This window comes from Pocillopora damicornis, chromosome 1, assembly GCF_964200805.1.
Source record: "Pocillopora damicornis chromosome 1, jaPocDami1.2, whole genome shotgun sequence".
Lineage (NCBI taxonomy): Eukaryota > Metazoa > Cnidaria > Anthozoa > Scleractinia > Pocilloporidae > Pocillopora > Pocillopora damicornis.
In genome coordinates, this window is record NC_142670.1 from 7,438,222 (window position 1) to 7,450,243 (window position 12,022).

The 12,022-nt window shown below is 41.3% G+C and overlaps 2 protein-coding genes across 3 annotated transcripts in view; one reads left to right on the top strand and one right to left on the bottom strand.

The window, feature by feature from the left end:
• The window catches only part of LOC149051708 (replication factor C subunit 1-like), a 100,593-nt gene that overhangs the window by 53,443 nt on the left and 35,128 nt on the right, over positions 1–12,022 (bottom strand). The gene's annotated exons all lie outside the window — the stretch shown is intronic.
• Positions 724–10,456, top strand: LOC149051711 (uncharacterized). 2 transcript variants are annotated; one of them, XR_016180642.1, is made up of 4 exons: positions 724–874; positions 1,690–1,757; positions 7,565–7,634; positions 9,315–10,456. XR_016180642.1 is itself a non-coding variant. In XM_089185739.1 (4 exons), the coding sequence occupies exons 2-4, from the start codon at positions 1,749–1,751 to the stop codon at positions 8,837–8,839; spliced, it is 465 nt and encodes a 154-aa protein (XP_089041865.1). In that variant the 5' UTR covers positions 724–874; positions 1,690–1,748; the 3' UTR covers positions 8,840–9,308. The 2 variants fall into 2 exon arrangements, 1 of the variants encoding a protein (XP_089041865.1); XM_089185739.1 differs by lacking the exon at positions 9,315–10,456 and adding an exon at positions 8,454–9,308.

Consider the following 12,022-nt stretch of genomic DNA (forward strand, 5'->3'; position numbering starts at 1 on the left):
CTTCATTTTTTCAAATTTCAAAATTTTTAGCTAAGACCGTGGCTCCCAAAAATATTTCTCACCTTGCCTAAAAAATTTTTAAAAGAAATTTTCAAATTTTTCACAACTTTGCCTATTCCTGCTCGTAGCTCCAGCCAAGCCCTTATGGTCATTGGCCCCCGCAGTATCCGCTAACAGTGGCTTATAAATGTAGGCGTTTAGTGTTAACTTGTAAAACTACCTGAAGAAGTTTACGACAGTTAGACGAAACGCGTCAGAGAATAAAGAAGTTTTACAACTACTGTTCGCACAGCGCTGCTCACTAGTTTAGTTTTAATTTTTTCTAATTTTTTTTTTTTAAATTGTTAAAAAAAAAAGTTAAAAAAATTATTGAAAAAATTATTGATAAAGGTTTGATTCGGAACTATGCGGTGAAATAGAAGAATGGCTCTAGTCTCTGGTCATCCGCCTGAACTGACTAAATGAGTTTAGACAGCGGAGTTAGTCAGCAGATGACTTTTTCGTCGCCGGGATATCGCTGAACGACCTCGCTGAACAAGAAAGGCTGCCTTCCGGCCCTTCGCTACGTAAGTAACCATTTCTTGTTTGACACATCGGTGTTTTCACTCGCATTGATATTTCATTGTTCCGCTTTGAGATAAGCGGTTAAAAATACTCACGAGCAAGGAGTTAAGATGTAACTTATTAACTTTTACTATTTTTATCATCCAATTACAGATCGGAACCATTCCTGTATTTAGTCGCTTGTGTCGCATGGTGTTTTCAAAGTTAAGATCTGAGAGCGTTTACGCTTTTGAGGAGGCGAAGATGGATATCTACCGAAAATTTTTTTAGAATACGTTGTTTTCGTGCAGATGTGGGGTCTACAGCTGAGGTGAGTGGTAGTTTTGTGTTTAATTCGACAAATTAGCTCTAGTTTGCCGTAGCTACCATAATGCTCTGAGGCGTAAATTCAAATAACGAACGTTTCATTCAAGGAAAGTGCATTTTTTCGTTTACTAAATTATGGATTAAAATTAGTTTTGGTATGTTTCGAAAATTTCCATTCTCGTCAATGTAGGATGAGGTGGAAATTGATAAACTGCGGTGTGAAAACTTACCCGTAGCGTAAATTTAGTTTGTTTATCAAATTTAAATGCCTTGGCTAAATCCTTAGTTAGAAATTTAACGGCGATTTACAGTACAACACTTTTGTGGGTAAATGTATCTAAATGAGCTTCAACAAAGATAATTTATAGCTCAGTCTACAAGGCATGTAAATTTCGAATTAATGAGATAGAGCAAAAAACTATACGTCAACAGATGTGTTCTTATACATGTGCAGCGAAATTAAAAGTACATATTTATATGTTTTAGATTGAATCGATCTCAAGAGAGGTAACAAACTGAATTGGGTGTCGTCTTTCACCTTGGTTAACAATGACTTCGATTTGCCTACCTGTTACGAATAACACAAACATTCTCAATCATACATGAACATGGTAAATAGGAATCTGAACATTACCTTTTCTTAACTATGATTTTTATTTACATCATTATACAACTTCCACATTCGTCAGGGCATGTTATGCAACTTGTGAAATTAAAGCCATCTAGCATTTGAAGTCAAGTAATGTAAACTAAGTAAAAACTGTTGCACGAGACTTCTTTCTAATTTCATGTTGACAGTGTATTTTTTTCAATCCATAGGGACAAGATAGCTCAACAGGACAGCTATCTTGCAGTCAAACATAATCTTTGACTTGCTTATGATGAAGGTGAGCAATTAGTAACTTAAGTGTTAATTACCAGTAACAAATTTGCTCTTAATCCAAAGCTTTCGGCGGTAAAAATGATGGACAACAATCACTTTCAAGCAATTTATTACCTTTTTTTAATAGCCTGACTAAATAATTTAAGGGAAGAAAATTAGGTAAGAATGCTTGATCAAAATACTTTATGAATGTACTGTAATCTAGCTTCCAGGATTGTGGTGATTTCAGAGCAACTTTCTTTTGTGAAGAGTACTTGATACCTCATCTGATAACTCATAGTCATCAGGATTGGCAAGCTGGTTATTCTGCATTAAAAGGTTGCATCAAATAATTTTATATCAGACTGTAGTTACTTAGTAGCCTTTAGGACAAGAACTTGTATTTTTTCCAGGTGGTTTTCATACCTGTTGGCACAATATCTGGATTTGGGGTTGCGGTTGAGGTTGTTGCACAATTTTTCAAGCTGTATCACTTCAGGTGTTTTACCTAGTACGACCTCTGCTGCTTTTGCTGTTTTTGAAGTAAGGGGCTGGTTACTTTCATCTGACCTAGAACAAATCTCATGCTCTGAAAGCTGTGCAAGTTGGTTTTGCTCTAGAGGCTCTGCTATTTTCTTGAGGTTGTTGTTCCTTTCCTTGTTCTTTGTCACCCTGTAAGTGGTCATGTAAGTTTTCAAGTTGTGATTCTTCTCTAAAAATAACTGCAGCAACTTCCATGTCATCACCATTGCCTATGTCCTCACAAGATGGTTCTTGAGAAAAGAAAAAAAGGGGACTAGACTATAATTTAATTGCTGCATTTGTTTTATTATGTAAATGAATTTCCTTGTAGTATTGATATAGTACTTTACATACGCCTAATTACTCTCAGGCAAAAATCAAGATCTATACCATGTAACTAAGGAAGCAATTTAGTTCTCAATTGCTCATTTTTCTGTGCTAAGATGAAGCCACAGGAACAAATATGTTGTGTGTATTTTGGTTGCTTATTTTCCTTCACATTTTGTGTACGTTTCATTTCACTGAAATTCTATCATTGACTACTATAATAACTTGAATGCAAAATACTTTGTGGTTTGGTGATGAGATCAGTTTCTTCTGGCTGACATTCTTCAGCGGCTGAGGGGCTGTCATCATCAAGATGTAACTTGTTGTAAACTAGTTCCCCACTCTTACTTCTCAGCTGGTATAGAGGCAGTTCTTCAGGTTTCTCAGAACATTTTTTCCAAGCAGTCCCCAAACTGGTTTGAATGGGTTTGACCAAACTAGACCTGAAATGAAAGACGCAAGGACCCTCAGGGTGATGTGTGGCTTCACTAGGACCATCATGGAACTCTACTAAACCATCATCTTTCCAGTGCCACTAAACCCCTTGTCCTGGAAGCAGGAAATCACCTATTACCTTCAGCTGAGCCTGCCATAATCTTGCCTTCTTCATTAACAGGTCTTTGCATACTGTTGTGTTCCCTCTGTCTGGTAACCTCTTTGCCAACTTTGTAATTTCCTGTTCTTGAATGTTGACTGTATTTTCTTCTGCAGTGATATCTTCTCCCAGTATGTGAAGAAATGCATTTGGCACCGAATCTTCAGCATGTTTGCTCCATGTCTTTCTTGTTATGTCTACAATTCTGTCAAAAAACCTTTCAAATAACTCAGCATTGATGGATGAAAGACACACCAGCCTGTAGATGACAGAAGCATGATGCACAGCACTGTGAAAGTAGATACCATACAATTTACGAATGGTCATGGTCTTGGGTGGGGCTAGTATGGCCCTCATTGCTGGTGCATGTTTAAATGAAAGGTTTACAAGTTGTAGGATCTGCTTTGGGCATCTGGTGTCTTCTTTAGCATAAAATATTCCCATCATTTCAGCAAGTGGTGTCTGTAAATCCATCACACTGTTGTCTGCTTTTCCAGTTAAGAGAATGGTTACCTGCAGAAGTGCTCGACAATACTCTGTGCAGCAAAGCTTGTGTTTTTTTAGGGCAATGTCAGAAGTGTCTCCACATCTGTGATGTGATGAGGGAGTTCTTCTAACACATGTGAAATGTGATTTAGGCAACAATGAAGTTGTTCTAAGAATAAGACTTCATATTGATTTAGGTTTATTTCTTTTAAACTTAACTGGCTCTTGCCATACAACAATACAGGAACTCTACATGTACCCCCAAGCAATTCTGGGAGTTTCTCTTGCAGCTGTTGCTTTGTGCCACTTTTGTCTTCCCCTCTTGCTCAGAGTTCTCCTCTCAACTGCTCAATTTTTAGGTTTTGGAAAGGGTAAAGGCCACCTTTTTTCCCTTCAGGACCAGTAAGAACAAGGTTTTGTTTTTCTTTCAGTGTCTTGTATTTCCGATGTGACATAGACTTTAAGTTAAATGAACTATGCATGTCTCCATCACAGCCAACACAACCCCGATGGCCACCTTTCCAAGTTTCATCTTTAAACTCAATGCTTGGATTATCTCCATTCATGAATATCATTGTATCCTTAATTTTGACATCTTGAATCTGAACTTCTTTTGATAGATCTCTTAGACAATCTCTTCTTGTTGGTATGAATAGTACCTGGTCAGCATCTGAACTGCCACACATTCCTATCATGTACAGATGAGGCTGTTCTATTTCTGCTTGTACATCAATTTTTTTGTTGTTGGTATTTTTGGCCAGGTATTCTTTGTTTGTTAGCTGAATGGTAGGATCATACATTTCATGCACCAGGAATAACATGATCTCATTACTTCCAATTCCAGCATGATTGTGCCATAATAACCAGTGCTGGGTTCTCTCTACCTTTTTCAATTGAGTAAGCAACTTATCAGGCTCTTCACTTGTATTTGCCTCATTAAGGAAGGCAAGTCTTCCTTGAACTTCTTCTTGGCTTAGCTTGCTATATTCTTCAACTGATGTGATTTTCATTTTTATTTTCAAGCATTTCTTTCTTATTTCAAACAAGGGATACTTTCATGCTGTCAACTTTCAAGGATGCTTCTCAGTTTTTCCTTCTGGTGTAATGACAAGTTTGATGTATTCAGTTTCCAGTACTGGTATACCCAGGTTGAACTGCCCTGCAACTAACTTATCCAGTATTTCTTGTCTGAGTTGGCTCTGAGGTTGATGAGGGTTGAGGGGGTAGGAGTGGGGTAATGGAGTGTTGAGGTGATAGGAGTGGGGTAATGGAGTGTTGAGGGGGTAGGAGTGGGGTAATGGAGTGTTGAGGGGGTAGGAGTGGGGTAATAGAGTGTTGAGGGAGTAGGAGTGGGGTAATGGAGTGTTGAGGGGGTAGGAGTGGGGTAATGGAGTGTTGAGGTGGTAGGAGTGGGGTAATGGAGTGTTGAGGGGTAGGAGTGGGGTAATGGAGTGTTGAGGGGGTAGGAGTGGGGTAATGGAGTGTTGAGGGGGTAGGAGTGGGGTAATGGAGTGTTGAGGGGGTAGGAGTGGGGTAATGAAGTGTTGAGGTGGCAGGAGTGGGGTAATGGAGTGTTGAGGGGTAGGAGTGGGGTAATGGAGTGTTGAGGGGGTAGGAGTGGGGTAATGGAGTGTTAAAGGGGTAGGAGTGGGGTAATGGAGTGTTGAGGGGGTAGGAGTGGGGTAATGGAGTGTTGAGGGGGTAGGAGTGGGGTAATGAAGTGTTGAGGGGGTAGGAGTGGGGTAATGAAGTGTTGAGGGGGTAAGAGTAGGGTAATGGAGTGTTGAGGTGGTAGGAGTGGGGTAATGGAGTGTTGAGGGGTAGGAGTGGGGTAATGGAGTGTTGAGGGGGTAGGAGTGGGGTAATGGAGTGTTAAAGGGGTAGGAGTGGGGTAATGGAGTGTTGAGGGGGTAGGAGTGGGGTAATGGAGTGTTGAGGGGGTAGGAGTGGGGTAATGGAGTGTTGAGGGGGTAGGAGTGGGGTAATGGAGTGTTGAGGGGGTAGGAGTGGGGTAATGGAGTGTTGAGGGGGTAGGAGTGGGGTAATGGAGTGTTGAGGGGGTAGGAGTGGGGTAATGGAGTGTTGAGGTGGTAGGAGTGGGGTAATGGAGTGTTGAGGGGGTAGGAGTGGGGTAATGGAGTGTTGAGGGGGTAGGAGTGGGGTAATGGAGTGTTGAGGGGGTAGGAGTGGGGTAATGGAGTGTTGAGGTGATAGGAGTGGGGTAATGGAGTGTTGAGGGGGTAGGAGTGGGGTAATGGGGTGTTGAGGGGGTAGGAGTGGGGTAATGGAGTGTTGAGGGGGTAGGAGTGGGGTAATGGAGTGTTGAGGGGGTAGGAGTGGGGTAATGGAGTGTTGAGGGGGTAGGAGTGGGGTAATGGGGTGTTGAGGGGTAGGAGTGGGGTAATGGAGTGTTGAAGGGGTAGGAGTGGGGTAATGGAGTGTTGAGGGGGTAGGAGTGTGGTAATGGGGTGTTGAGGGGTAGGAGTGGGGTAATGGAGTGTTGAGGGGGTAGGAGTGGGGTAATGGAGTGTTGAGGTGGTAGGAGTGGGGTAATGGAGTGTTGAGGGGTAGGAGTGGGGTAATGGAGTGTTGAGGGGGTAGGAGTGGGGTAATGGAGTGTTGAGGGGTAGGAGTGGGGTAATGGAGTGTTGAGGGGGTAGGAGTGGGGTAATGGAGTGTTGAGGTGATAGGAGTGGGGTAATGGAGTGTTGAGGGGGTAGGAGTGGGGTAATGGGGTGTTGAGGGGGTAGGAGTGGGGTAATGGAGTGTTGAGGGGGTAGGAGTGGGGTAATGGAGTGTTGAGGGGGTAGGAGTGGGGTAATGGAGTGTTGAGGGGGTAGGAGTGGGGTAATGGGGTGTTGAGGGGTAGGAGTGGGGTAATGGAGTGTTGAAGGGGTAGGAGTGGGGTAATGGAGTGTTGAGGGGGTAGGAGTGTGGTAATGGGGTGTTGAGGGGTAGGAGTGGGGTAATGGAGTGTTGAGGGGGTAGGAGTGGGGTAATGGAGTGTTGAGGGGGTAGGAGTGGGGTAATGGAGTGTTGAGGGGGTAGGAGTGGGGTAATGGATTGTTGAGGGGGTAGGAGTGTGGTAATGGGGTGTTGAGGGGTAGGAGTGGGGTAATGGAGTGTTGAGGGGGTAGGAGTGGGGTAATGGAGTGTTGAGGGGGTAGGAGTGGGGTAATGGGGTGTTGAGGGGTAGGAGTGGGGTAATGGAGTGTTGAGGGGGTAGGAGTGGGGTAATGGAGTGTTGAGGGGGTAGGAGTGGGGTAATGGGGTGTTGAGGGGTAGGAGTGGGGTAATGGAGTGTTGAAGGGGTAGGAGTGGGGTAATGGAGTGTTGAGGGGGCAGGAGTGGGGTAATGGAGCGTTGAGGGGGTAGGAGTGGGGTAATGGAGCGTTGAGGGGGTAGGAGTGGGGTAATGGAGTGTTGAGGGGGTAGGAGTGGGGTAATGGAGTGTTGAGGGGGTAGGAGTGGGGTAATGGAGTGTTGAGGGGGTAGGAGTGGGGTAATGGAGTGTTGAGGGGGTAGGAGTGGGGTAATGGAGTGTTGAGGGGGTAGGAGTGGGGTAATGGAGTGTTGAGGGGGTAGGAGTGGGGTAATGGAGTGTTGAGGGGGTAGGAGTGGGGTAATGGAGTGTTGAGGGGGTAGGAGTGGGGTAATGGAGTGTTGAGGGGGTAGGAGTGGGGTAATGGAGTGTTGAGGGGGTAGGAGTGGGGTAATGGAGTGTTGAGGGGGTACTGGAGTGGGGTAATGGAGTGTTGAGGTGATAGGAGTGGGGTAATGGAGTGTTGAGGGGGCAATAATAAGTTGTTTCTCTTCCAAAGCAAGGAGAGATCTCAGCTCCTGGTGCTGTTCATTCCTCTTCTCCTAGACAATGTTATTTATGTCATTTTTTTTGTTCACAGCAAATTCTGTTAACATCCAGTGACACTGGAATCTGGTCAAGTGTAACAGAGAATCAGTATAAGCAGCAAGGTATAAATCCTGGGATAAGTGTTATTGAACATAATTGACTGACTGACTGTCAAGTAAATACATGCATGTAAGAGGATTGGCTAAGTAAGTAATGTGTGATTATCAAGAGAAGGCACTTGTAGTTGGTAAATGTTTTGAGGAGGCTTTAACTCTGAAATATCTGAATTAATTGTTTCAGCTAGCCATCTCATCAGTAACTGCAAATTATATTATGGATTAGGAAGACTTTAAACTTGATTATGAATCTGAGTTAGATCTTAGTTTTTTTTTTTTCCTTTCAAGTGATTTTTTAAATGTTTGGAAGGGTTTACATGTATACCTCAAGTGTCTGTAAGAGTACAAAGTGACACAGATCTTATGCACAATATTTAATTTGCTGGTGTTCATGATAGCAAAATACTTACTCTTTTCTGATGAAATGTATTAGTGTTGACTCCCCAGGACTTTCGTTACTCCTTCAAGACTTGCCCAGCATTGGGTGGTGGAACATTTGCCCCTTTTCTTCTTATTTGATACTCCTTGGCCTTCTCAGACCAGTTCACAGTCTTGCAGTCGTTCACATCCAGCATTAGCTGCTCTAGGTTTCCATCCACAGTACTGGGAATGTGCGACCTCTTCTGTTGCTTGGGGGCATTTTTTGCCCTCCTTTTGGCTTCATCAATGGTTTCAAACATTCTACCATTCTTTGCCTTTTCCTGGCTGCAAAAGATTTTCGTTGAGCCAGGTGAAGGTTGACATCATTATTTTTTCCAGGAATTTTCTACATTTTTTTAAAATTTTCTCTTTTCTTTACGGATTTTTTTTTTTTTGCCTCAACAGGTGAAACTTTCTTTGTCAACCCAGCCTTGGGAACTATGGACATTCCTTCTCCAAAGGACTTTCCCAGTTGCTCCTTACATACAGAGTCGAATTCCTTATCTATTACTGACCCTATGTTTTTCACTTCTTTTTTTGTTGGTTTGAAGATTTTTTTTCCTGGAAGCTCTTTGGCTTCACTTTTTACTTCTGTGGATGCCTCCCTTCGGCTCGCCACACAACCTGTGCTTTTTTTGAAGAGGCTACTCTCTACTGGTGTTGTTAAGAGACAACATTTGCATTCTTCTACTTGGTGCACAGTTTTTTTACCCTGGGCAGTCTTCTCCCAGCTTTCCATAGAATATGCATTTAGATACTGTTCCTTTTTTTTCTGGCGGCAACCACTGTGAAATTTGGCTATCAATGGCCTTATATTTCAGATCAATATCAATATCTGGGCAACTGCCCACCTACCCCTCCCCTAACCCAACAGCAGTCTATTTATAACAAGTGAGGGTTAATGTTGGGGTAGGGGAGGGGTAGGTGGGCATTATTAAACCTTTACACTGTAACATCAGTAAGCATATTCTCCCTACTGTTCTCAATACATTTTTGTTATGTGCTGGCACGGAGAATTTGTTTAAACAAAATATGAATTATTTCATATAAAACTTTAAATCAAGAGGTTCTTTAGTTTTTTATTATTGCCTTTATTCTCATAACCCTAATGTTTGATTCAGGGGGGGTATTGAAAGGGGAAATTAGATGCTAGACACTATCAGGAATTAAAGGGTTAAAGGAAGCAGGTTATTAAAAAAATTATAACTTTGACTCAAGCAAGTATTTGAATATGTGAGTAACATTTGATGTTTTCACATGTAACAGGATGATCAAGCGGAAGATGGCCTCAAAAAGGAGTGAACTCCATTGCCACAAATAAGTCACTACTTTTGAAACTTGAGCACTTGGTAAATACACCTTGGTTTGCAATTCTGATGATTACAGTTTGCTGAAGGAATTGAAATGTCAGTCTCCAAGCAGGAACCATCCACATGACCTGTAGAGTCATAAGCCATGGGATAACTTTAGAGAAATGCATTTGTGTCAGTAGAACTATTGTAAATACAGTACCACCTAGTGACAAAAATTAATGATTTCCTGTAAGTACGAATGTTTGGGAGAAGTTATAGTGGTACATGACACTTTTTTGCAACAATGCACAGGATTTAATGATTGTAATGTATATCTCTCAGCTTTTAAACTTTCAAATTTTTATTAATTGTAACTGTTTACCATATTTATTTCTTTGTACCTCAAGCCCTCAAAAGTTGAAGCAAGTTAGTTAATTACCTGATTTCCTGGTTTGGAATTTCTTTGTTTGACTCAATTTTATCTTAGCTTTTTTCATTAATACACATTTGTTTTTCTAAGAATGTCGATGCTGAGTTCTAATTTTTCACACAAATTTTACATTCTTTTGAATATTCTTAGATCTCCTAGTGTCAGTTAATATTCATGTGATTGAAATAATTACATCAAATGTCTTCATGATCGAATCCTAAGTCTCTCTTCGTCATCGAATTTAATCACGACATTTTAGCTCTAGCTTGTCTTCTTTTAAAGCAGACTTATGCAGCGCAAGAAATATATTAGACAAATTTCACACTTCGTTAGCTAGAGTTGGTAAGATCATGGACAGTTGGCTTAAAGAAACCTACATTGTAAGTAAATTAAGGGGTACGTTTCTAAAGAAACTGTGGTGCTGCGTCGGTGGGAGAGTATAACAGGTAATTTAGTGTTAAGAACGGGGCTGAAAACGTAAATTAGCCACCGTAAAGGGTAAAAAAGCTGACGTTTCTAGCGTTAGCCCTTCGTCGGAGCTATTGACGAAGGGCTAACGCTCGAAACGTCAGCTTTTTTACCCTTTACGGTGGCTAATTTACGTTTTCGACCCCGTTGTTAACACTAAATTACCTGCTACATTGTAAGTAGTTACAGCAGAGGTTACCGAATCAAATAACAGAAAGAATCTTAAAAAGACGACGTGTATTTTCAGCCAGAGGGCAATCATGAAACAAGCAGTCATATCTGGCAACTTCAAGAGAAGATATAAGAGAAGCCCTTACAATTCTGGGCCCGGTTGTTCATAACCGCGATTAAACTAATCACCGATTAGGCCTAATCGGCGATTAAATGTCTTAATCGTGGGTTAGTTAATCGTTGGTTAAAAAACGGTTGTTCAAAGGGAGATTACTCGGTCGATTTACTAATCCGCGATTAAGCATAAAATGAATTATATTAATTAATTATAATTTATTTTGTGCCAGTTTACGTCATAAAATTGCCGGAAATTTATTTTTGTCAATATGGCTTCTCCAGCGAAGAAAGTGCGGAAAGCAAACTTTTCACCCGCTGAAATTTCCGTTTTAACGGAAAAATTTGAAGAAAATATGGACATTCTTCAAAGTAAATTTACCAACAGTATAACAAAAAAAACAAGATTTGGGAAGAAATCTCGGAGGCGGTAAACGCCGTCGGTGTGACAGCAAGATCAACGCAGGAAGTACGAGACAAGTGGTAAAACCTCCAGAGTCACGCAAAAAGAGAATTCAGTTCCTTTAAAAGTGAACAGAAGAAGACAGGTGGTGGCCCTGCTCCCCCGAACCCATCAGAAGCCAGTTTAAAAATAATAAACATGTTCAGTGACACACCGTCATTTACTGGGTTACAGGGGTTTGAAACAGGTAAGTTTATAAATGGAAACATTATTGTAATACCTCTCAATGGCCATACCTTGCATAAAATGTATACTTCGCTAACAAACACAAAGCAAAGTGAAAATTAACGGACTTTAGACTTTTGTTTCTTTCTTATTTTCTTTTACATGTACTCCCATGTAAACAAAAAAACAAATGGCGCCCGAAAAGTCTGCCTTGCTCTTAATTCTTCGTCTGTATATCCATCTATCGTGAAACCGATGCTCCTAAACTCTCTTTGCTTCCTTTTTCTTCGCCCATCAACACCAAACAACCATACAACAAGTCAGCCATGTTGTAATTTTTATTTTTTAATCTGCCGATTAAGGATTTAATCCACCTAGCGAGCAGGGTTAGATTTAACCCTTGGTTTGATCGAAGGTTAGGAATAATCGGGCTTTGAACAACAGAAACTAATCGGCGACTTAAATTTAATCGGCGATTAGCCTATTTAATCGTGGATTAGCGCTAATCGCAGTTTTGAACAACCGGGCCCTGGTGTCTTGATTTACTGATTCACTGTTATCACGTGTATACTCTTCAATTGACTGGTGATGTCTAGACTCGAAGTAGTTTACCGTCGTTTCTTTCTGTTTTGGCTCATTTTCTCAAAACAAAATTATCAGTCACGCTCAAAAGAATATAATTTCAACTGATGCTGACATCGCACACTTCCTCTAAAGAAGAAAACATTCTCTATCTTCGAGAATTTGCTCAAAACATCAGGAAAAACAACGAAGGTCCTCAGCTGCTTGAAGATACCGTTGACTAGCATGCGTTTTATCGCAAGTTGTGAGAACGTCGTCCCCAAGTTGCAGACCTCGCCAATTCTTTCCT

Bases quoted from the DNA above. Each gene is read 5' to 3' on its own strand.
- LOC149051711 (XM_089185739.1), top strand. The intron at 7,635-8,453 runs GTATAAATCCTG...TTGCCTCAACAG, and splicing joins GAATCAGTATAAGCAGCAAG to GTGAAACTTTCTTTGTCAAC.